The 27,291-nt window shown below is 41.1% G+C and overlaps 1 protein-coding gene across 1 annotated transcript in view; it reads right to left on the bottom strand.

The window, feature by feature from the left end:
* The window catches only part of CUEDC1 (CUE domain containing 1), a 149,194-nt gene that overhangs the window by 13,583 nt on the left and 108,320 nt on the right, over nt 1–27,291 (bottom strand). The window contains exons 5-8 of the mRNA XM_040337855.1: nt 23,110–23,236; nt 17,447–17,633; nt 15,775–15,858; nt 9,543–9,638 (exon numbers count right to left, since the gene is read on the bottom strand). Of these exons, the coding sequence (XP_040193789.1) occupies nt 9,543–9,638; nt 15,775–15,858; nt 17,447–17,633; nt 23,110–23,236 (494 nt within the window). The remainder of the gene's footprint in view (nt 1–9,542; nt 9,639–15,774; nt 15,859–17,446; nt 17,634–23,109; nt 23,237–27,291) is intronic.

Genomic DNA, 27,291 nt, shown 5'->3' with positions numbered 1-27,291 from the left:
ATTTTTTGGACATTTGCAATCATCTGTGCATTCAGTACCATAAAAAAATCAACAGTGAAACCTCTCAGCAAAGTTTTAGATAAAATGTATAGTATAAACATATAAACTTAAAAACAAATTAAATGACCATAACGAACAAAAATAAATGATTGGCTTTGTTAAATGTAAACAGTAAGATCGAGCAGCACAACATCACCTACAACTACGCCACCTACCAAAGCCTGCAAACATCCATTGCCATAATCACACGCCTGGTGGGGTTTAATATGCTCAAGCACATATGTGTATGTATTGGGTCCTGGGTTTCATTAAATGTTTTTTTAAAAGCATTTACACTATTTGAGTCTCTTATCCGTTTTGAAATGGCTTGAGATGGTTTGGAGGGGGTAGATTGACTTTGGCGTCTAACACAAATAAGTGCTGTTAGACCTTTCATAACTAAAAAGGTTATTTTGTTCCAATGAGCGATCCATTTACACTGCTGCGTTGAGTTTGATTCATGCAAGAATGGCACACAAGAAAGTGGTGGCTGAACAGTATCATTAAGACCACATGGGATTGGATTGCACAAATTTACATAATCTTGAAAGACAAATAATTTGCAGAGACTTTTTGTTTCATCGCCGTTTTTGGTTTATTTTTATATATATATATATATATATATATATATATATATATATATATATATAGTATGTGTTTGTCAATGAAGAAAGAATACATATCAAATTGTTACTGTATGCAGGCATTATGTAGCCAAGGTATTTGGCCTCCTCCAAGCCTATGGCACACTTTTTGGGGTTGGCCGTGAGTCCTGCTTTCTTAAGGGAATCTACTACTGCTTCTACCTGGGGCAAATGAGATTCCCAATCTGGGCTGTGGATGACGACATTGTCCACATAGTTGGCTGTGTATTGGCGATGTGGTCCCAATGTCTTGTTCATCATTCTCTGGAATAAGGCAGGAGCACCATGCAAACCAAAAGGCATCTGCTTATACTGGAATGACCCCTCAGGGGTAGAAAAGGCCATTCTGTTAGGGGTAGCTGCCAATAACCTTTAGTCAGATCTAAAGTCGTTTACGTACCGGGCACTTTCCAATCTGTCAAAAAGCTTGTCGACCTGAAGCATTGGGTACACATCGAATTTGGACACGCTATTCAACTTGCTGAAATCATTACAAAATCTTATAGTTCCATTTGGTTTTGGCACCAATGCTATGGGGGTCATTTACTAAAGGCAAAGCCACTTTGCACTACACTTTGCATGTCCCCCTGTAGATCTGAGGGGGACAGGCAAGGAAAATGAAAAACATTTTAGCTTGCACATGATTGGATATTAAAATCAGCAGAGCTTCCCCTCATTTCAGATCTACCCCTCAGATTTTCAGCGACTGCACTTCCAAGTGCACTTTGCACTTGTAGTGCAAAGTGGATTTGCCTTTCGTAAATAACCCCCTATGGGACTTGACCAGTCACCGTGGGACTCCTCTATCACATCCAACGCCAACATGTTTTTTATTTAAATGTGCAACTGCTTTCTGCCTAGCCTTGGGTATTCTATAGGATTTTACATTTAAACGGACATCTGGTTCCATAATTATGTCATGCTGTCTAACACTGGCCTGTCCGGGTAAGTGAGAGAAAAAGGTTTCAGTCATGGTTACCTCAGGTGTTTGTGTATATATATATATATATATATATATATATATATATATATATATATATATATATATATATATATATATATATATATATATATATATATATATATATAGTACTCCACCAGTGTATGTACCCAGAATTCTCAACCAGACGGGTTGAGGAGCTCCAGGGAGCTTCTAATGTACAGAGGAAACTGGCGTTTGTTTCCTCATTACTTACTCTGGGACCTGGAGGCCGGGGATTTCTTAGAGATCTGGGTGGAATTAAATCCCCAGTCCTGGGCCTGGGTTTTAAGATTCCCCTGCACACTAATTGTTCAGGTGTGTGTGGGCCTGATAGAGTCAGGACCAGCATTCCGGGCTCCACCCTCCCTAATCCAAGCCTGCAAGTGAGACGTGTGCCTCTTGGCACAGGACAGTCTTACAGAGCAGATGGAGGGCCCAAGCCAGTGGGCTGTAGCAGCCAGGAATCTGTAAGAGATGGTGTCTCCAGAGGTACAGAGTGGGTACCAAACAGGGACAAAGTTACAGGGTCAAGAGGACCGAGGTCAACGCCTGACCAGCAGTGTTGACCTGAGAGCCAGGTGGCTTGGTATTTTTCATTTATTTCATTATTGCTTTTGAAACCCCTGTGTGGGAATTTTGGATGAACTGTTTTTCTTTACTTTATTAAAAGTGGGCCAACAAGTCCTGAAGTTGAATTTTTAGAGTGGATTGTTCTCGCTAGCGGGTGCTACACTTAAGCTAAACAACCCCCAAATACCACTAATATATATATATATATATATATCATACATACACACATATACACGCACACACACACTTATATATACATATACATACAAGCTATTCTCCTATTCTAGTCTACATAAACTGCGCTAGAAGATTGGGATTTTTAATATACAGTAATAGAGAAGATGGAAACAAAGGAACCTTTTAATGCAAGGCTCTGAAAAAGTTAAAACTTTCCTATTGTTAAACACAAACCAGCTTTTATGTTACACCAAAGTTGTTTAAAATAAAGTGACTTTAAAGCGGAGCTCCCGTGGCAATCCCCCCCCCCCCCCCCATTAGATTAATGACCCTCATATCAATAATTACTCACTTGTTCTGATTTCTCAAACCTCTGCATTCCGGTATACTTGTAATGGATTATTTATAAAAAAAAAAGCTGCCAGACGTTTCCATTTTGCTTGTGGGCACTAGAAGTCCACAAGCACCTATTTCCTGTATGCGGTGAATGCTTCTTACCCAGAATTCAACGCTCGATCCCGCGCATGCTTAGTGTTGACGGCGCTGCTGAGGGTTGCCATCACAACGGGCGGCGTCGTTGAAAGTTCCGTCCCCGTTGTGACTTTTTACTAGAAAATCTTGCGGGATTTCGAAGGACGGCGTTCTGCATTGTATCTTGGGAAGCACGACACTGTGCTCCCAGTAGACATTGCGGAGAGCTCCTAGACAACACTGTGGCGCCGGGGAGACGCCTACCCGGAAGTCTGCAATATTACGGTATTTAAAAGAGAAAAAAATAATGCGGATAGGATAGTGTTGTGATTTGGGTGAACCTCCGCTTTAAAGTAAAAGATCAAGACACAGCTTTAGCAACCATTAGTTCTGCTGGTTACTCTGGTACTACATTTTCCTAGCTTCCATCCTTTGCCTACTCCTTGCCTGCACAAAATGGGATATAAAATGCTGAAGTAAACAAAAGACCAACTTGGTCAATTAGCCATCCCATTTTATTTACATATATACTAAAATTATACACATTTAATTATTATGAGCTGCTCTAATTGCAGCCATCAATTAACGCTTAAAAATGCATGCATAATTCTGACTGAGGATCAAGAGCCAACTACATCACTTTAATTAAGTGTACTAAAAATAATTTATTGGAGAAATGTAAAACGTGAAGGCCATCTGCTGGCTCATGAATGGAATTACTATATCCTTGTGGACAGCAACAGGACTCCACTGCAGAAATTAGATACTGTGCATTATTACACTGTACAAAAAAATACAACATGTAAGGGATACAAAAAATAAATAAAAAAATGCCGAATGCATATGCCAAGTCTGCTCTGATGAGTGTTAAAAAGAGGAGGTTAATCCCTGAATACGGATAAGAATACAAGTATTTTCATTAGATACATGAAATAGCTTCTACACTCACTTAATAAAGCATCTTTTTTTCTTCGGTTATTATTCTGTGTTCTGAACCTGAAAAGTACTTACCTGATCCTTTCATGTATCTCAGCTTGAATACCACCAATTACTTATGTATAGAAAGTTAATAATTTAATTGTAAGACCCGGTTCACACGGGGGCGACTCGTCAGGCGACGCAGCCGCCTGATAAGTCGCGTCCCATTCTAGTGAATAGAACCGCTCTAATAGGAGCGACGCAATTTGGGGGCGACCTGCATTGACTTCTATACAGAAGTCATTTTGCAAGTCGCCTTAGATGTCGTCTTCATGTTGCCTGGCCGAGTCGCCCCCGAAGTCGTGCCGCCCCTGTGTGAACCGGCTCTAACAGCAAATTATGCAAAAGGAAAAACAAAAGTAAGGAAATAGGTAAAACTAAATTCTTTTTATGAGAAGGGTTAGAGATTAAAGCAGCCCAAACATGAATACATTTTTTTATTTTTTGCTCCAGCAACACACAAAATGTGGATTGGAGGGGGGTCATTGCCTCTGATGTTCTATTGCAAAAATGGGGAGCCTTCCTCGTTGTCAGAATACAATGATTAGTGTGGTTTTATTTTGTTGCCTATGTCCCTACTGATGTGAATCTAAGGTTACTTTTCTGCTGCATCACCAAGGGAAGAAGTAAGGAAAAGGTTAAAAATTGTTTCAGATGTTTACTGCGGTCTACGGTCTCTGCCACCATTGGGAAACTGTCCATCAACATTCTGTCCCAGTGATTAGTCAACAGGACAGCAATTGGGGACAAATCTTCCCAACAGGGACAGAAAGATCAATAAAAACATTACAAGAGTTCTAACTCAATGCTTGCCTTTAAGTTTTGTCTGGAGTTTAAGTTAAATAAAAAAAAAAACTTTTAACATAGGCCTCGTACACACGTCCGAGAATCTCGTCATTAAAAACCCATAGTTTTCCCCGACGAGATTCTTGGCAAGAAACCCTTGCCGCCGGAGTGTACTGACTTTCATTTCAAAAGAACCGTGGTTCTCTTAAAAGGAAAAGAACGAGGTGACATCATCGCGTATGACGAGCATGCGCTCGTCACATTCGATGCCGTCGCCGCCATCTTACTTCACCCTACCTATGCCGTGGAAGCTACCGCGCATGCGTCAAAGTCATTTCGAACATGCACGGGTTTCCACGGCGACGGGTTTCTCGTCGGGTAACAGGCCAACAAGAATTTTGACGAGAAAAAAAGAGCAGGTTCTCTTTTTTTCTCGTCGAGATTCTGCCCCGATTTCCAGATGAGAAACATGAATGCCTCGTACACACGAACGGGAATCTCGGCAAAAAGCAGTTTTCTTGCTGGTTTTTGCAGAGAAACCCGGTCTGTTCTGTTATCATATGCACACACAATAATGAGCTTCCTTTAGAAATCTGGGCAAAACATGGAGGCTGCCAGTGCTGATTTCTGACTTTTAAATTAATTTTCTTAAACTGGGGGCGATTTGGCATCCGATATAAGTGGCCCCAGCAGCAGATTTGCCACAAGATCACTTTTAAAAGGCAGCAGGAGAGGTGCCCCCCACTTACCAGAGAGATCGGTAAAGGCAGAAACGACCTAATCCCCTGGAGCGATGGGCAGGAAGTTGAGTGAGGGCAAGATGTCCCCAACTCGACAATGCCCTTGGAGGACCGGAGCGACGTCTGACGTCACTTACGCCTAACGGTCTTAAATGGCCATTTTTTGGGGTAAATGTAAAATTAAATGTTATTGTTATGCTTTTAAGTGTAAATGTGAAATCTGAGGTATTTTTTTGACCCCAGATCTTGCAATAAAGAGGACCTGTCATGCTTATTTTTATTGCAAGGGATGTTTACATTCCTTGTACTAGGAAAAATAGTGATCAAAAAAATAAATAAAAACAACAAACTACATTTAAAACGCCCGTCCCTCCGAGCTCACGCGCAGAAGCGAACGCATACGCAAGTCGCGCCCACATATGTAAACCATGTTCAAACCACACGTGAGGTATCGCCGCAATCTTTAGAGCAAGAGCAATAATTCTAGCACTAGGCCTTCTCGATACATCTAAACTTTAAACATCGCCTATAGTGATTTTAAAGCACCATAGTTTGTCGCCGTTCTATGAGCGTGCGCAATTTTGAAGAATGACATGTTAGGCATCCATTTACTCAGCGTAACATAATCTTTCACATTCTACAAAATAAATTGGGCCAACTTTACTCTTTTTTTTTTTAATTAATGAAAGTGTATTTTTTCCCCAAAAAATTGTGTTCGAAAGATCGTTGCGCAAATACAGTGCGACATAAAATATTGCAACGACCACCATTTTATTCTCTAGGGTCTCTGCTAAAAAATATATATAATGTTTGGGGTTCCATGTAATTTTCTAGCAAAAAATACAAATTTAAACAACTGTCAGAAAAAGGCCTGGTCCTTAAGTGGTTAATACTCTGTATTAATGCCCTGAAAATGGTATGCAGATAGGGACACATGACTTCTTTAAACTTTCCTGACTTGCATAACGGTTCCTGGTGTGGCTCAGAACTTATTGAAAGATAGAAGATTAGCATTTTTAGAAGAAAGTCAGCAATAGCAGCTGGCATATTTCTCTCATGGAAAGTTTTCTTTATTCCAAACCAATTGTTATTCTAATACAAACCTTGTGATGAATGGATTTTGTTGGCCGAATCTTTATCAGATCAAGGAAGATCCTTTCTCCTCTGCAAATAATAGGCATCAAATGCTAGGACCAGTGCCATTAAAGAGTATGATTTGCTGCATTAGAGAGGTTGGGAAATGGTGATGATCTATGTATATGCATGAGATGTGTATGCCCCCAGTGACTTAAATACATTCCCACCAACCTGTCTCTTCCAATTTCCACTGTGTTATGGCTATTGGGACTCACTTTAATGACCCTATCTGCAGAAAGCAGTAGCCATAGATCTGTGATTAATGTATATGAAAAGAAGAGGTGATGGCCAGCTAAGTAGAGAAATAAGCAATCTAGTACAGTGCTGGTTCCAGAAAACCACAATGACTAGGTAACAATCCAATTTACCCATTTGTGGCTGAAAATCAAATTGTATGTGTGTATAGTTTTGCTATAAAACACAGTTCTGTTTTTTTGGCAAAAGGATATTTGTGCATGGCTTTTGATATTTGTTGCTTAAGCATTTTAGAAGCAACAATGCTTGAACTAGACTGTATGAAACCATGTGCATCTGTGTTTACAGTTTCTTAGAACATGCCTTTAGGGCTCATTCACACGGACATTGAAAAAAAAAATGCATTTAGATGTATACAGCACGTTTTGTTTTTTTATGAAAATGTGCACTATGTTTAGCTGTTTATAACAGAAAAAAAAAAAGTAGGACACAGCCGAGACCTCAATTTTTCAGTTGTAATACTAATAGTTACAGGTCAGCCGAATGAATGAGTCTTTTTATTTAGTGTAGTATTATGTGGGAGGGGCTAGTTCTGCTTGTATATATTAAACTGTATGTCCTTGTTTGCCCATCATTCCAACCTAATCGTCAGAGCGGAACCGAGAGGACATTGGAGGTAGAGCCAGAATGGTTTCTGTGATGCAGTTCTCCATCAGGTTTGCCTAATGGCTGGTGGGAGAAGCGGTTACTGCCTGTGCCATATTTGATTGGCCCCAGCCCAGCAAATTCTTCACCGACAGAAGCAGTTCTTTAGATCAGCCTTTATATTGGACCCGATTCTAAATGGGGAGGCAGAACCAAAATGGTTTTAGTGTGTTGCAGTTCCCCATTATGTCATCAGAGAAGTCCTGATGGGAAACTGACTATATGTATTTTATTGGCATTGGTGGCAAGATTGGCATCCTTTGTTGTTAAGATGCAGGCAGCAAAAGCCGTTTATGTCCTAGCATCTAGTTGAGCAGTGGTGGTGGCCAATAGAGGCCATTAACACCAAGATTGTAAGCATGTAAACGCTGCTCAAACGTTACTTGTGTACAGCATACAGTGTCTGCAGGAGCCGCCTGCAAGATCCTGCATAGAAAACCGCCTTTCATGTAAATGAGACCGTGTGTTTAAACACAGTGTATAATAATCTGCTTTCATTTCTTTATACAGATCAACGTTAATGCAACGCAAACACATAAAATGTGTGGTAAACTAAATCTAAGATTTCTCAAATACATGCCATTTTCAAAGAAAGCATGCTGTTTGACTTGCATAATGCAACAAAATAGACTGCTGAGTACAATTAAAATCCTTTTAGGTACAAGTACAAAAATACTGCTTGAAACTGAAGGTACGGCGTGTTTCAAACATTTAGAAGAATTTTTACAGCACTTCAGTCAGTGAATAGCTGATCGGGATTTTAGGCCGACATCCCAAAAGATAGGAAAAATACTAGTGGGACAGCTTACCAATTTCATCCTTGAGAATTTAGTAAGAGTTGTCAGGACCATTCAATGTTTAAAAAAAAAAGTAAAATAAATTCAGTACGGCAGTATTATTTATTACATGTACTTATATAGCACCAACAATTTATGCAGCGCATTATAGTACAGTCACATCATTCCCTGCCCTCGAAAAAGCTTACAATCTAAGGTCCCCAATTCTCATCCATACAGTTATTAGGTCCAATTCAGCCAAGGGCCAAATAACCTACCAGAATATGTCTTTGGAGTACAGGAGGAAACTGAAATGCTCAGAGGAAACCCATGCAGGCACAGGGAGAAACTCCAGACAGGCATTGCCGTGGTAGTTGGGATTCACACTGACGACCCTAGTGCTGCCAAAACGAAAGTGCTAATCACTGTGCTGCCCAGTAGAACAGAGTACGGCTTCCCTAAACTGGTTGTGCACTAGTAAATACATTTTTAAAGTCTAACAAACACTTGTAAGATAATTCTTAGTACATTTTATGACTGGAAAGATGTGTTTCGAAAGTACTGTAATTCAAATTTCTGTACAAATAGATTTTGTTATGAATGTCTTTTCTTGGATGAAAACTACATACACTGTTAGAAATTCATGAATTTTCTTCTCAACATGTTTAAAAACAAGAAACTACGTTTTTATGACAATAATTAGAAAATTTAACAAATGTTCTTAAAATTAACTAAAATTCTACTCGTTTTATAGCCAGTTTTAGCAACATTGTAGGTATCAGTGAACATTTGTGGCAACTATGCCTTTCAGGAAAGATTTATTAACCCTAGGAATTTTTTTTTTTTCTTTCAAAAACCACTTTACATGCAGTCTTTGTCTTCCCCTATATACAAGGGGTCCCGACTTACGAATGCCTGACTTTCGAACAACTTCTACTTACGAACGGGACGTATCAGCCGTTCTGCGCATGAACGGCCATTTTCGACAGAACATCGGAAAACTATGTATCTCCTGTTCTGCGTATGCGTGGCCATTCAACGGAACATCAGAAAATTACTCAATTACCATTCTGCCCATGCGGTTCCGACTTACGAACATTTCCGACTTAACAAACCTACAGTCCCTAACCCGCTCGTAAGTCGGGGACCCCCTGTACTCCATGTTTATCTCAAATTTACTCTCATACATACACACACATTTGTCATGGGAACACCTTGGTAATCAAAAAATATGTGGAGCCTGTAGCTGGTGAAAGCAAGATTGGCCAGACTGCCTCAAATTGCTGATCTGTAATCACACTAGAATAAGTAGAATTACAATTATAATTATAATGATACTTACATTTACCCATGTGTTTTAATTTATCCCTAAATAAGGCATCTTCAGATATAACATTATTAGAATCACAGCACCCAGACACAGCCTTGAATTCCTCCGCTGCAAAAGAACAGAAAAGGTAACAATTATCATTCAATTTTAATAACTGGACAGTGAAAAAGATTTAAAGGTAATTTGAATCCAGCTCTGTAAAAGCATCGAACATTACTTGAGTTGGGGTACCAAGTAATGGCTACAAATAAAATAAAAATGCTATATAGGAAAAACAGAGAGGAAAAACAAAAAAGGAGTATTAACAATTTCTTAAAATGTATGTAAACCGCAACAATTAACTTCTCCTATGTGCCCTTTGGTCTGTTAAATATATCACTGGAAGATTTTTTTACTACATTTGTTAAGTGTTAAAGCACATAGGTCGAACACAAGGCCCACAAGCCAAATCTGGCCCTCCAGGCCTCGTCATGTGGCCTTCTCACCCAGTTTTGCAGCTGGATGGTGGCAAAACTCTATTCCACTACATCGGGCTCTCACACTCCGCTCCTGCTCCCTGCTGTCACTTGTAAACACAGAAGCCTTTATTTTGTAACTAGTGGTTGGTGGTTTTATTCAACTGTAGTGTTCCACTTATGTGACTTCCTTGGTAGATGCAGTGTCTTCCTTCTTAATGCATGTTTTGGTAACGTGGACTGCATCAGATATGAACTATGTATTGTATGGCAATAGGTTGAAACAGCTATGAGAGCGTAAAGTAAATTTAGCTGTCAGTTACTTATCAAAGTGTTTGATCCGGGTTTTGAATTTTTATTTTTTTATTTTGTTTAATTTTTGCAGGCCTTATGTGGCCTTCTCACCCAGTTTTGCAGCTGGATTATGACAAAACGATTCCACTACCTCAGGCGCTTAACCTCCGATCCTGCTCCCCGCTGTCACTTGTAAACACAAAAGCCTTTCTGTGTTGCACACTATATGTAGCACACTCCTAAACCCTGCACTCTACACAGGGCACTCCTAAACCCTGCACTCTGTACGCAGAGCACCCCTGAACTCTGTACATAGCACTAGATACATTCTCTTACAGATACAACTGGCCCTTTGAGGGCAACCATACTGCTGATGTGGCACACAATCAAATGGAGTTCGACACCACTTTGCTAAACAATATCAGTTGATCTCTTAAGAAATCCTATGAGCTTCTAACATACTGTGTTTGCTCCTGCTGCTTTTTTGGTAAACATTGTTCTCAGTTCTCTTTGCGCTACTGAATCTCTCCCCCCATTTTTCTGAAGATGAGGATAGAGAGAGGTCTCTCTAGTACCGTCCTAAGGTGACAAAGCTGCTCCTCTATAGATACAGTACAATGCAATGAGTGAGCAGTCAACATATCTAAGCACTGGTAAAAATAAAATATATTGCATTTTTTTTTCTTGGGTTTGGATGTGCTTGATATTTTTTGTAAATTCTTTATTTAAAGACCCTGAACACAAACAGTGAGATGTACAGAGTGCAATTCAAACACAAAATTATTACTTTGTTACTGACAGTTCAGACGGAGGCATTTACCAAAGAATTGTCCAAGTATAGATTTGATTCAACAATTTTGTGAGAACACAAGAAAATATTTGTATTTTGAGATGGTACTGTTTACGGCAATAGGTAGATCAAATAGTGCTCTTGTTTTGCCCACAAATGTGAAAAAGTGTAGGTCTACGGGCATAACTGTGTATAACGTATAGTAGGAAAGTATGAACCCAGTATTAAAACAAAATAATGAAATCTAAAATGTATCAAGAGAGAAAGTGAGAATCAACAGAGTATTATATGGGGGGGGGGGGTTGGGTATGTGGAAATATGGAGGGGAAGGAGAGGAGGGGTAATGGGGGTCCAAGCAAACAGGACAGAGAAGAATGCTGTTTAGGTATCAGATGCCAACAAGGAGAACATGGATATGCTTAATAGTGTACAAATGTAATATAGTCAATATCTCCTGAAGCATTTGAAGTGGGGTGTGATGGTTGGATCTCGACTAAAATGTTATATTATTATTTCCGTACTCTCCCAATGTGGGTTCCATTGCATTTGCTCAGTTTGTTCCAAAACAGAATCTTCCGATTTATCTGGGATAATAAACACCCCAGGATCTCCATAGTGACCATTTTGACACAGTATACAGGGAGCTTTGGGGGTAGCCAATATCGGCAAATACTACATGGCTGCCCAAATCACCCAATAATCCTGGCTTCATTCTTCAGTAGATATTACTATGTGGGTAATTTTGGAACTATCCAACTGTGCCCCCATCACCGTGCCAACCCCTCTTTAGCTCCCCCATAATCTCCGCTCATCTGTGCCCTAGATTACTTGGCTTGCGGTGCCATATATTTGGCCTTCTATTCATGTTGTTACATCTGCCCATACAAAAGAAGTCAAGTTTGCCTTAATACATTGTCCAATCCTGAGCCTGTTAGCTTATTAGCGGAAGCCTGCTCATCAATTTTTGTCAGGCAAAAGAACTGCCAAAGCCTGGAAAAAAACATTGCTCCTCTTCCAGGGGGTAAGAGATCGCATGACCACATTGATGCTTAATCAACAGATAATAAGCATCTATAAGAACTCTCATGCCAAGACCCTTAAAATCTGAACTATGGCTGTCATATGCCTTTCCTACCCTTCCGTGGTGGAAGGTCCCAATGCTCCCGAGCCCCTACCTTCTCCACCTCTAACCTTAAGCCCCTCACTCCTCCCTCTCATCCTTTTTCCAAGCTCCTTTTCTTTAGCTTCACCTTTCCACCTAACTTACTTCTGGTTTCCACTCTTTTTCCCTTTGTAGATCTGTACAGGCTGTATTTTGCACCACCATATGGATATTGATGGGTCCAGGAGACGCTCTGTTGTTGTGGGGAACCACTTCAAGATCCCGTGGTCCTTATGGCTTCATGAGCAAGTCTATTTACTGCCATTGTGTTCGCTCATGTTCTTGCTTATTTATACTGCCTTATTTTTGCCTTCCTTCCTGTGAGCTAACTTCGGTTACAACTGTCAATGATAGCCCCTGTGTGGGCGGAAACTTTTGCATGTGAACTACTTGTTAAAACTGAATACAAACTATTGAAAACAGAAAAAGACAGGTAAGGAGCCCCAGTCAAAATACCAAAATCATTTTACTAGCTTTTCCATAAGCCAGCATACTTTACTTTGCTGAAGTACACCCAAGGGGGAGAATTCTTGAAAAGGCAAAATGTCCTGTAACTTGTTGGCAACACTGTATAACCCTTTGTAGACTACATAATCCCCTTTTACCAGATTCTCCCTATAAAATTGTGATTTAAAGCCACTGAAATCAATTAAAAGCTACAAAAATGGAAACTAAGGCGATAAACCTTATTTTACAGCATGCTCTTTTTGTGACTGTAATCCTCAAAGACTCAAAATAGTTTAAACATAAGTAGCTTAGCCATCAATAATAAAGACCTGGGAACAGCTCCCAATCAGCAGCAGAGGTAGGATTACACAATTTGCAATTGATGGTGAATGCTGCACACAGGCTTCATGGGTGGCATTATTTTTTCTCCAGCTGAAGGGGCAGAGCATTTTGTCCCCAAAGAAATCTGGTTGGCTTCTAGTTCTATCGTAGTTAAAACTGTATCCAAATGGTGAGGGGGCAGCACCGTGGGGACAAAAATGGCTACAATGTTGGAGGAGCTTTTAAAACTAAGATCTGGGGAGGGGTTCAGATAAGAATATACTGCACAGAGAGCAAGGGTTAAAGTGAGCACTGGATATAGAGGTGAGTGGAACCAAGGTGGTAGCGGGTCTTAAAACTACACCGCAGGGAAACTGCATTATCAAAGTCCATTACAGAAAGTGTTGCAGGATCAAATTATATTTCCAGAATGAGCAATAAAATATTAAACACTAATGCAAAATTAAAAAAGTTATGTTCACAAATGCAAGAATGCTAGCAAAACAAAATAGAAGAGCTAGAACTTATTTTATTCAAGGAGAATAGTGACCTTGTGGGAGTACTGGAAACCTGGTTAAACAGCTCACATAACTGGACTGTCAATATCAAGAGGTACACTATTTTTTCGTAAGGTCAAGAGAAAAAAAAAAAAAGTAGTGAGAAATGCTCACTCACCAGATAGCCTTGACCTCTTAAAGACACTCTGGTTGATCACAAATGTATTTATTGTATTCACATATTGGTAAAGCATTGCTAAGGAGAATGGAAGGCGCACTTCAATACATTCAGGGTACTATAGACTGATTTATAACCATTTGGAACATTGAATACAGGAGCACAATAAATATACAGTTCAACACTGTGCGTGTTTTTTGATAATTTAATAAAAATAATACAGTGTCACTTGTTTGTTTTTCACAAAGTTCAGTGTGGATACCGCTTTTACGTTCAATGTTTTTATTGAAAATTTTCATTTAGAACAAAAAAAAAAAGCAAATATGAAGTACAGGTGAACAATACACTTCACATTGGTTATTTGTTTACATACATCCTCTCAGTACCTTTACAGGAACATAGACGCACTAATGAGACATCATTGCATACTTAGAGTGATGTCATTGAATTTTTACCAGTATACTTATAAGAGGTGTAGCATTTAGATACTACAATCGTGCGGTCTAGCCTCCTGGTACTAAAATCCCCCCCCCCCCCCTCGAGACTCCCTCATGGGAACACACTGCGTCCCAAGGTGGGAGCAGCAAGGCTGTTGTGTGGATAAGGTTGATTTGATAATATAGCACCCACTTTTTAAACTATTCACTACTGCAATAAGTGCTATTGGGTAGCACATTAGGGTGGCAGCATTGTTTGACCATACTGTGCAGGAACATATTTCAAATTATTCCAAATATGATAAATACAGAAGAAAAACTGAGCTTCCCTTTTGGTTGAAGTTCTTCTTTACATTGTGAAAGGGATTCTTTATTGATAGAGCAGTGAAAATGCAGAGTTTGCTTCGCAGGTAGTGGTAGCAGATTGTGTTGGGGAAAAAAAACTCTCAGATCACAGCGGAACCGGCTGTGGATCGCACAGGAACTCTGTGCGTCTCCGTTCTCGGGACAAATCTTTGCCTGAATCGGTCCTGAAACAGAGCCAAAGACGCACAGCGTTTCTGTGCAGTGCACCCCACAGCCACAACGGAAATATGTGAACTGGCTCCAGAGAGAGCCAGTCACATTCTCATTCTCCTGCTATGCGAAGAAACCCACATCCAATTCGCATAGGTGTGAACCAAGCCTTAGAGGTCCTCAGAGACCAAAATATACAGGGGCTTATGAATTGTTAGACTCAAACTCGTACACATTGAACCGGATGAACTGGTTTATTTCAACTATGTTTAAAAAAATAAGTTGCGTCAGGGGCATCCAGCCTGTGGCCCAAGACTGTTGTGAATGCGGCACAATGAAAAATTATAAAAATGTTGATTGGGGGGGGGGGGGATTTACACTTACTGTACACATGCTGCCAAAATAATAAATAATTGACAGTGTCTTTTACTGAGCTCTTCCCAATTACACCTTATCATCGGTTTTTGGCAGCACCTATATATTCAAGAGCAACTATTTTCAAGGCTCAAGCAACGTATTTCAAAATTGGAACCAGAACATCTTATGAGCGCCTTGACAAAACAGATATTGATCCTTTAGTTTACCAGAAACGGTTTTAGGTCGCCCTCTTACTTTTATAATAAAAAAATATTACATTATCTAGATCGCTGATCGTTAACTTGTGATCTGCCCGACTTTCTGCTCATTAGCTATCCTTATTGTTTGTGCATTTTATGTGTGGCCCAAGACAATTCCTCTTCTTCCAATGTGGCCCAGGAAGATCAAAAGGTTGGACAGCCCTGTGTTACATGAATAGCCAAAGATATATAGCAAGCAAGTGTTTAAGATATGACAAGACTTCCTGCATGTACATATTAGAAAGCCATGTTTTTCACAAAAACACAGAATTTATGGGACAAAGGCACATGCATTAGGGTATATAGTGTTGCATAGGAGAAGATGAAAATGTTATAAAAATCCTCAATTGGCCCTGTGCAACATAAACATATGGTCCAAGATTCAGGATTGTATATTGGTTTTGTATAAATATTACATTCTGAACCTTAATTACAGTAGCATCTGATGACTAATGTTTTCCCTGTGTAAATATTACAGAGAACCAAAGCTGCACAAAACATATTGATTTTTTATTATCTCGTGTCCTTACCTGATAGTGAAGGGCAAAAGCTAAAATCACTACTTGCCGGCACACTGCTAGACTTTGTTTTTTTAGACTCATATTTCAAACGATCTAGCAAAGGGTAAAAAAAAAAAAAAAAAGCTTAGTTTTATCTTTTGTGCACACATGGCATTAATGCTACAGAAAATTTTACAATTGGCAAGAGCTGTAATGCACCAAGATTTACACAGGGTATCCCATTTTCTGGAAAAGTGGGCTTCTACTTCAAACTTTTTGTAAGTAGAAGGGTACCAATCATGCAGGTTTTTTTTATGTGGATATGTACTTAATTTATTTTACAACTGAACAACCTATAGCTTTTTACATACAAAAGGTTTCAGGCAAAGGTAAAGCTCCACAAATCTTAACCCACCTGCTTGGCATTTCTGGACATATTAATTAAAAGTCAGTATCTTTCACGTGGTGCAGCCAATAGTGCCCAACCTCTGAATCTCTCTGATTCTGCTCAGTTCTGACACGTATTGCCTTAAGGTTTTTTTTTATTAATGGATCAAGATAAAAAATATATAATTCTGCCTTTACAACCACTTTAATGGTCATAAAGTTATAATATCAAAACAGAGACTTTCGGAGAGAGACTAGAATATGCTGTGATCATACTATATCAAATTTCACACAAATAAAGATCAGGTTGTGTTATTAGTGGATTACACATGGGATGATTTAATTATTGATTGGAAAGTGTGCATTAGGCCTACCCTCAAGTAATTCTTCCCAGGAAACATTTAGTTGGCCATTTCCTGATAAAAGTAACCACAGCTCATTGAAAAGCCGCACTGAAAAAGTTAGTCCTCGGCTGAGCTTTATGTAATGCAATATATGTAAAAGCACCTCCAAGCATTGTTTCTTCTAATGCATAGCTTACACGGCAACAATAGCATAAACTAAAAATGGGACACACGCTTTTAAAAGAGAAAAAGTTCAATGTTACTTCAAGGTTATCTGATGAGTACTATAAAACAAATCACCTAATACTAATCAGTTTTTAAAAACTACAGACGTTGAAACTATATGTATGTGAATGACTCGTGTCATTAACTATTACTCGGTGTAGGGCCAGGTCAAGAGGTAGGAATACGACCCACAATTTAGTTACACAGGCCTCATTCACACATGTGGCTATTATTGCCACCCCTCTCAAATGCATTCTGTGGTGAATCGGCAGTTCCCCGTTCTGTCTCTCCTAGCTGCAATCACAGGCCGCCAGTGGACATTGGGTCCACGGGACCCACGGGCACGCACCCGATATCCTGCTTTTATGAACTGACGTTCAGGTACGTGAGTTTGCGCAGGAGTGCCATTCTGCCAACATATTTCGACATGAGCCGGTCGGCAGCGCATTTGCACCCACCAAGCCACAATACCATGCTGTTTGGCGCAGAGCAATTTGCAAATGTAGTGCTTGCAATCCTTTTTCAAATGGGCTGTCAAAAACCATAACACAATGGTCCGCGCAGGTTCCAGTGTGAATTGGTACTAAACATACTAGAAACATGAAAGTATTTTTAAAGCCAAAAGCAAATCATTTTCACAAGTATATCTAGCAGTAGTTCTACCTGACTTGTTCTTGAATATACAAAGCCAATTTGCTTGATTTGACAAGATTTGTACAATGATTTTTTTCTCCAATTTAATTTACCTCTTTCAAGTGCTAACAGAAATTCTCTGTTTCTCTGAAGCTCTTTCATGAACTCTTCATTCTGTAAAAAGAGTGCAATCCTCTCATCCTGCAAATACTGCTTCAACTTCCTTTCCTGGTCCACAGACCCATGGTTCTCTTTTTTGGAGTCTTCACTCTGTAATGAAGAAAGTCCACTCTGGCAACCCTGGAAATAAAAAACATATGGATTATGGATTCAAATTCTGTAGACATGGAAAACACTAGGAAACTGTAAAATGCAAGCAACAGGACTAGAACGTGAAGTTATATTAAACGTTCTGTTTTTAAGCACTTTCAATGAACTAAATCACTAAGGCCCCTGCCTGTCCATTTTTCAGGCAGATCCGAGTGGGCCACCCATTGACTTCTATGGGCAGGTGGATATCAGCCAAAATGTGTCCGCTGACACTCGCCTGCCATCCAATCCGATAAGATCCACTCAAAACAGACGGATGGTGATACGTTCATCATCCGTCCAGTGGATCGGATGAAAACAGACATGCTGTCCATTTTTATCCGATCTCCCCATAGAGAATAGTGGGGCTCCGACAGGTCCATCCCTGCACAGTGAGCAGAGACTGACCTGTCATTCACCTGCTCAGCAGAAATCAACGCTCCGTGTGAACCCAGCGTATGCAACTTCTTTATCCTTTAAAGTGATACTTACACAAAAAAAAACGTTACCATAACGCATTCTTTAAGCGTTTTCCCTTTCTCTGTCTCTCCCTTCCATGTGTGAAGGAATTAGAGAAGGGAGAATAGATACAGCTCTGAACCCCCCCCCCCTCCCCTTCACACAGCCATTGGCTACTGCTGCTGTCAATTAAATGCAGTGAGGAGGAAGTTTGGCAGGGCCAAGTCCCGCTGTATAAAGTTCTATGGAGCGTGGCTCTAGAAACACAGAGTTGGGGAGCACGTAGACACTATGTGCCTCCATAGCAAGCCATTTGTTATGGGGACACACGAAGAAGAGAAGGAGCCAGGATCGCTGCCAAGGCACTATGAGAAGAGGAGGATCGAGGCTGCTCTGTGCAATACCACTGCACAGAGCAGGTGAGTATAACATGGTTGTTATTTTAATAAAAAAAAAAAATACACATGTGAATAGTTGAATGTTTTTAACACCAGGAAGTGGATCCACTTGAAGGATTGGCTTGTTTTTTGCCCTGTGTGGGGTCATCCTATAAATGATCTCAAGGCCTATCAGGCAAGCATATATGTGGTGTTTGTTTGTGTTGTTCGTTAATGTAAAAAAAAAATTCAATATGCATATGCACAATTAATACTTTTGTGCAAATACAAATGTCTATACATTGTAATTATTTTTTCTTTTTGTACAATTTTGAATTTCATATCAGCATCTACACAGTAGGTCCTGAGAAAACTATTGAATTGCGAAACGCATTGACAAGCACAGCATGCATGGAGGAGGTTATGGAACCAACCCTCTGATATATACATATACTGCTCATTTGCATCTATTCTGGACCTTTTCATCTACTTAGTGAAAGGATCCATAGCTCCATGCCTGTTTTTTTTATTGGGTATCTGTTGACCTTGTCAAGTAGTAGGGTGTTGTCGTCTGTTATATGTTGTTGTAATAATGTTTGTAATAAAGATACAGTTTGTATAACCAACGTCTCATGATATGCCCACAGTCCGTTTTTTGTTTTTTTTTAGAGAGGGAGTTTTTGCTCTGCAATCTTTCTATATATTTTTTTTATATCCATTGGATGTTGGCATAGTGAGGGTACTCCCTTTAAAAAAAAAAAAAATTGACTTTAATAACACTTTAATCCTTGCCTATGTTCCAGTTTAGGCTGGGGCCATGATCACTGTGACAAGTTTTCTGCTTCAAGGGGGCTCCCTTCTCCTGCAGTGTCCTATGGTGTCACCCTGGCATTCGGGGACTAGAGTGGAGTCTCCCTACACTATGTGCAGAGACACAGCCTAGAATGGCAAGGCATTCCCCTTCTCTAAGCAAACAGACTTACTCCAGACTGCACTGTCCACTTACTATTTTGTGAAGACTGAAAGTTGTGCCGAGAGAGAAGGAGTCAGCCGCATTTAAAGTTGTAAATGCTTGGATAGGAATATTAACAAATAGCTTACTGGAGAATGTTCATTTTGTTTTGCTTTGTTAGGCTAAAAAATGCTGAGGATCCATGTTTCAATTACCAGTTTATACAATAAGGCTTCATTTCCACTGGCGTTTTTACAGCCACTGTTAGCCTTTTTTACAGCTTAAAAACGCCTGTCCATGTTTATTTTGTAAAAAAAAAAAAAAAAATATATATATTTTTTTTTTTTGTGAGCTGGAGCTTTAAAAATGCTGCGGTAGCGTTTTCGCGCATTTTTGAGCATTTAACGTCTGGCGTTTTTACAGCTCTACTCTGGAGCTTCAGAACGCCCTGGTCCTGCGTTTTTTTTACAGCTCAAAAACGCCTATGCCATTTGCAGCTCAAAAACGCCTATGTGGGCATGATGCCATAGAATAACATGGACAGGCGTTTTAAGCTGTAAAAAACGCTCAGGGCCCATACATACCAGATGCAGTGGGATATATTTTTGACTGCATAGACAGCCCAAAATCCAGGTTATCCAATGGGCATAGTTTATACCATTACAGTGCAATAAAAGTGCATCATGCTGCACTTTTCACACACCGCAAACGCATGTAAACGCACAGCGATGCATCGAAGTGCACATAAAAACCCAAAGTAAGCAAGCAGAAGGAAGTGAACTCACGTGACAAATGTAGATAGAAAAACATGCACCAATGCATGTAAAGGCGCATAAAAAGCATGAAAATGTGCATGAAGAAAACGAACAGTAGCTGTGCAGTTTCTGATGTGAATGGGCCCTAAGGTTTGTCTGCAGTCACAGCCATGTTAAAGTGAGCCTTAAAGTTTTGGCTCTGAGGAATAAGATGTTGCCTTTAAAAACGTGTCAGCCAATAAGGCCCCCGGTGAGGTCCCCCTGTACTCTGGCGTGTGCTGTACCTGGGGACTACAGGGTTACAGATAAGTAGCTTGATGAGAGTTTTTTTTTAATTCATACGTTTAAGAGTAGAATTTATAAACTATTATTTCTTATTGAATATCGTGGGATAATGCACTAGGTCGGTGCTCCCTCTTTTGTTCGTTTTTTTAAAGTGAGCCTAACCTGCCGTAAAAATAATGCAGCATTGTTGAAGTGAAGACACCAAGTTACCTTTGGAGCCCCCTGGGTCTTAGGTCCATGATATAGATGGGGGCACCGACTTCTCTCAAATCCAAACAATTCCTTGTCTGCCCCCTGGCACTAAGAAACCCCTCTACCACTCAGCTATCAAACTCCAGAGCTTTTACTGTCCATTCCTCAGGAATCCATTCACAAGGTAGAAAAGGTTACCTCCCTGGGTGCAAATAGGAGCCTAGCCTCTCATTGATACCACTGTAAGCCCTGGTTCACAATGGTGTGACTTCAGGTGCGACCACCAAATCGACCTGAATTTACAGCCGATGTTCACAGCTGATGTATTTCAATGGCACCATCTTATTTGGTGTGACATTAGTGGCTGCAATTTACCAAAAAGATTCCCGCATTAATGCGGTTTCTCTAATGCAGTGCAATACATGCATTATACTACAAGTCTAAGGACAACGTTCATTCAGTAGAATGAAATAAAATATTTTGTTATTGGTCATTAACAGACTAGCAAATCTTTAGATTGGACCTCATTATGCAGGGCAGGACTGTAGTACCCTTAATTCCATAGGGACAAATTAAACATGTTGCAGCATGCAGTATATTAATTGGAATGCTATATTTAGTTGCCAGTCTCAGTTTCAAAGAGCAGGGTTATAATAAAACACATGTCAAAGGAAGCATTTTAAAAATACAGTTTAAACATGATAGTTTCAGCCTGTGGCTACATGACAGGAACAAGGGTTGACATTGTATAAATCTTCCCAGGAATCTGCGCATTTAGTAAAATCAGTTAAAAAATGTCCTATAAAGTCCCTTCGTTGCGCAGCAGAAATTAAACACTTAAGTGCATTTCAGCACCATGCAGGCTGTAAACCTTGAAGCACTCGTAGCATTACATGCACAACAGAACAATGGAGGCCTATTTAAAATGTTAATTTTTTCTTCTGAGTTCAGCAATTACTTTTTGTTATCTTTCCGTATACTATAAAACCTTGGCTTGTACTTACTGCAAAATTAATGTTAAGGACTGCATAAAAGGTAATAGATACTGGAAGAAGTAGCCCAAAAATTACATTTTGCCATCCCTAGTGTGCATTTAATTCCTGAGGTTTGCTTGCATTTTCACAAGTGTATTATAACTTTTACTGTAGGTATAAACATGTCAACATGAGGAATGCTAGACACCAGGGAGTTTTTGGCAAGAGGACCCACTGGACACCAAGGAGTTGCTGGCACAAGGAATGCTAGACACATGGAGATCATTGACACGAGTAATGTTGGATACCAGGGAATCATTGGCACAAGAACGCTAGACACAATGGAGTTATTTGCAAGATGAATGCTAGACATCAGAGGAGTTATTGGCATTAAGAAGGCTAAACACCAGGAGTCAATGGCACAAGAACGCTTGACACCAGTGGAGTCTCTGGCATTAGTAACACTAGACAACAAATAGTAAGTTGCTGGCAAAAGGAACGCTAGACACCCGGTAGTCCCTGGCACAAGGAAGGCTAGACATTAAAAAAGTTGCTGGCATGCCAATTCCGGGAATTCTAGTTTTGTGTGGAATACTATACTCATTGCTTATGCAAGTGTTTTTAACAAAATAGATATCCAGATGTACACTATTGGGAGCAGTCTTTTGTTATTTTTTATGTATTATGTTGTGACGTGGATGGGGAGGGAGAGGAAAGCTGCTATGGAGTGTTGTTTAGAACAATGGTTACAAGAAGTGCAGTTTGACTTCTTGTGAGAGAGTCACATCTCCTTTGGTAAGCCTCAGAATGTGATTGGTGGAAGACACCCGGTGTTACACACTTATTTATGAACAAGTGGAGAAGACCACTGTGTACTTACAGTTTTAATCATCAATTTACTACAGATTGTTGTCAAGCATGAAAAATTGTATGACCTATCTTATTTTGGACTTTATGATGTCCTACCTAAACTGTGAGGTGCTTATGCACCCTGGACATATTTAACTCTGCTGTTAGGGTTGTCTGGCATTTTTTCTGCCTCTAAATTTAGCATATTAGCCTATGTATCCATGCACACAAAAGGCATTTAGGAGTTTAGAGTTAGAAAAAAAACACTATCAGTACAGGCGCAGCAGTGTTTTGGCATAAAAACTCTTGACGCATTTAAACGCGCCAACTGTAGGAGCGTTACTCATTTCAATGGCCAAAGTAAATTATTATTCTGACCAATAAGGCCAAGCGCTTGGCGCACCAAAACACGTTACACGTGTTTACAAGTGTCAACTGTTTTTCTGCCAAAACCATGCTGCCGGGAGGAAAGGAGTCTAGGAGAGTTGGCCAAATGTTCAGTGTGCACTAGGCCTTAAACAGCTGCATTTTAGAAAACAAACTGATACATACACCTTTGTTACTTTAATAGACATGGGGTTTTTCATTCATCATATGTGGCAAAACATAATTCAGCATTCTGACCTGAACACTGTCCATTTGCTGGGGTAAAATACGCAGAAAATCATCAGGCAAGTTCCCCAAGAGTGGTGGGTTCCAGTTCCTACACAGTTTTGGTACCTGAGGGCTACTGGTTGAAATCACATCAATCCTATTAATAGAAAAAATACACAATAAGAATTGACAGACTTAGAAACACAATTCTGACTAAATGCACTTTGCCGTATTAAATAAACCTATACATTTCACTTGCAGGTAATGGTTAGACTGGTTGATCTGAACAGTACATTCAATTTAATGGAAACTGCAATCCACAATATAAGTACAAAGCTTTTAAGTAATGGTTTGGGGTCTGGTGTGCTACAGCTTAGACTGGGGAAACATGCAATTTTTCATATATGCCTTTCAAATCTTAGCTGAAAACTAGGTAAACTAAATACACAGATAAAATACATATATGAGAGCCGTTTTACCTGCCAAAATTATTATAATTTTTTGTCCACCCAATCTTGATATTTACATAACTCCGCTACACAGAAAAAAGAGATTTTTAATACAGCTTACCTGTAAAATCTTTTTCTTGGAATACATCACGGGACACAGAGCGGCATTCATTACTATATGGGTTATATGGAGTACCTTCAGGTGTAGACACTGGCAATCTCAAACAGGAAATGCCCCTCCCTATATAACCCCCTCCCATAGGAGGAGTACCTCAGTTTTGTAGCAAGCAGTATGCCTCCCAAAATGGTCCTCAAAAAAGAGGGGTGGGAGCTCTGTGTCCCGTGATGTATTCCAAGAAAAAGATTTTACAGGTAAGCTGTATTAAAAATCTCTTTTTCTTTATCGTACATCACGGGACACAGAGCGGCATTCATTACTATATGGGATGTCCCAAAGCAATGCTTACAATGAGGGGAGGGAGAACATCTCCAAGACAAAAGGATTTAATTTAGAGATATACTCAAATCATAATAAATCCAACTTAGTTGAGAAAAATAAAATTTTTAAATTTAACTCGAACAAGAGGAGCCCCCGGAATCCGAGGGTCTCAAACTGCAGCCTGCAGCACTGCCTGCCCGAAGGCAGTATCAGTATTCCTTCTTACGTCCAACTTGTAGAATTTTGTAAACGTGTGGACAGAAGACCAGGTTGCCGCCTTGCAAACTTGAGCCATAGAGATCTGGTGGTGTGCTGCCCAGGAGGCGCCCATGGCTCTAGTAGAATGAGCCTTTAATGATACTGGAGGAGGCAACCCTTTCAAGCCGTAGGCCTGAGTGATTAATTGCTTAATCCACCTAGAAATGGTGGACTTTGCAGCTGCCTGCCCCTTCTTGGGCCCATCCGGTAGAATGAACAGCACATCTGTCTACCGGATCTTCTTTGTAGCTTTAAGATAGGCCTTCATGGCCCTGACAATATCCAAGGTATGCAGCAACCCTTCCTTTCTGGAAGTAGGTTTAGGGAAGAAGGATGGTAATACCAAATCCTGGTTCAAATGAAAACTGGATATGACCTTCGGAAGGAAGGAAGGATGAGGGCGGAGAACGACCCTGTCCTTATGAAAAACAAGATATGGTTCCTTACAGGATAAGGCTGCCAGCTCCGAAACTCTTCTTGCGGAAACTATGGCAACCAAAAATACTAACTTCCTTGTCAGTAGAACCAAAGGAATATCAGCCAACGGCTCAAACGGTTGTTTCTGTAAACTTGACAGAACAAGATTTAAATCCCACGGACAAAGCGGGGATTTAACTGGAGGTCTAATACGTAAGACCCCTTGAAGGAAGGTCTTAACCAGCGAGTGGGTGGCCAGCGGCCGCTGAAACCACACTGACAGAGCAGAAATCTGTCCTTTGATTGTGCTTAATGCCAATCCTTTATCCACTCCTAGCTGGAGAAAACTTAATACTCTATCGATGGTAAATTTGCGAGAAAGCCATCGCTTGGACTCACACCAGCCTACATAGGCCTTCCAGACCCTGTAATAAATCACCCTAGAGACCGGTTTCCTGGCTCTGATTAGGGTAGAGATTACTTTCTGAGACAGACCTCTACCCCTGAGAATCAGGGATTCAGCTTCCAGGCCGTCAAATTTAGATGCCGTAAGGCAGGGTGGAGGATCGGACCTTGCGATAGCAGGTCTGGCCGTAGAGGAAGAGTCCAAGGGTCTCCCACTACCATCCTTAAGATTAGTGAGTACCATGCCCTTCTGGGCCATGCTGGAGCTACCAGGATGACTGGTATGTGCTCCACCCGGATCCTGCGCAGCAGGCGGGGTAGTAACTGGAGCGGGGGAAACGCATAAAGAAGTTTGAACTGATGCCAAGGGCAAACCAACGCATCGGTTCCGCAGGCCATCGGATCCCTTGAGCGGGACATGAACCTGTCTAGTTTCTTGTTGAGTCTCGATGCCATGATATCCACGTCCGGCACTCCCCATCTTTGGCAGAGTGCTTGAAAGACTTGTGGATGCAGAGACCATTCCCCCGGCCATAGAGTCTGGCGGCTTAAGAAGTCCGCCTGAAAGTTGTCCACTCCTGGAATGAATATTGCCGATATGCAGGGCACATGAGCCTCTGCCCATAGGAGAATCAAGCTCACCTCTCTCTGAGCGGCTTGACTCCTGGTTCCCCCTTGGTGATTTATGTATGCCACGGCCGTGGCATTGTCTGATTGAATTCTCACCGGGAACCCCTGCAATTTTGACGTCCAAGCCCTGAGGGCTAGTCGAGCAGCTCTGAGCTCCAAGATGTTGATGGGCAACTGCTTCTCTGGCTTTGCCCAAGTACCTTGGCGAGTGCAACCATCCAAAATTGCTCCCCAGCCCGTCAGGCTGGCGTCTGTGGTCACTATCTTCCAAGCCACTGGGCTGAAAGACTTCCCCGTCAGTAGATTCTGAGGGTCTAACCACCAACACAGACTTTGTCGGACTCTTGATGAGAGCGGCAACGGGATATCCAAGGCCTGTGGCCTTCTGCTCCATGCTGACAGGATGGCTGCCTGTAGGATGCGAGTGTGGCTCTGGGCGTATGGTACCGCCTCGAATGTGGCCACCATCTTGCCTAGTAACCTCATACATAGGCGAATAGTCGGTTCTTTCTTGCTTAGAACCAGTAGGATTAATTCCTTGATGGCTTTTACCTTCCTCAGAGGTAGGAACACTCCTTGTTGTTCTGTGTCTAATCTCATGCCGAGATATTCCAACTGCCTTGTGGGCTGGAAAGCTGACTTTTCTCGATTTAGGACCCAGCCGAACCTCTCGAGGTATTGGACCGTGAGGGCCACTGCTCGCTCCAAGCCGGGAGACGAGTGATCTATGACTAGGAGGTCGTCCAGGTATGCTAGGATCGTGACCCCTTGGATCCTTAGTTTGGCTAGGATTGGAGCTAGGACCTTCGTGAACACCCGGGGGGCCGTAGCCAACCCGAAGGGAAGCGCCACGAATTGGAAGTGACGCAAAGCCACCATGAAGCGTAGATATCTTTGATGTGGCTGATAAATTGGAACATGAAGGTAGGCATCCTTTATGTCTATGGACGCCATGAAGTCGTCCTTCTGGAGTGTGGCAGCTGCTGACCGCACGGATTCCATCCGAAATGAGCGGATCTTTAGATATGCATTTACCATCTTTAGGTCCAAAATTGGCCTGACATCTCCATTGGATTTTGGGATGATGAATAGGTTGGAGTAGAAACCCAGCCCCTGTTCCAGGACTGGTACCTCTACTATTACTTCCTGGGAAAGTAGATGATCTAATGCCGATCTTAATGCGGCTCCCTTTTCCGGATCGTTTGGGATCCTCGACTTCTGGAAATGAGGAGGAGGAAACCTTAGGAAATCTAATTTGTAGCCTGTGGCCACGGAAGACCGTACCCACTCGTCGGGAATGCTGGCTTCCCAAATCTCTGAAAAGAGTCGCAGCCTTCCCCCCACCTTCGTGGGTGGGGGCGCCCCTTCATAAGGTTGGCTTGGGGGCTGGTTTTGCTGGTTTGCGAAACCACTGCCTTTTGCCTCTAACAGCCTGTCCTTGTGATCTGCTGTTGAAGCCGAAGTTTGCTTTTGCAGGAGGCCGTCGATACTGCTTGGCATTAGAGGGCCCCTGCCCAGGGGAATACTGTCGTTTAAACGCAGGTCCCTGAACCTTCTTCTTAGTTGGCAAGAGAGTACTCTTGCCGTTTGAAATGGTCTGAATGTATTTATCTA

The sequence above is a fragment of the Rana temporaria genome, chromosome 2, assembly GCF_905171775.1.
Source record: "Rana temporaria chromosome 2, aRanTem1.1, whole genome shotgun sequence".
Lineage (NCBI taxonomy): Eukaryota > Metazoa > Chordata > Amphibia > Anura > Ranidae > Rana > Rana temporaria.
Note: the sequence above shows the minus strand (reverse complement) of the source record. Positions and strands in the feature narration are given on the sequence as shown.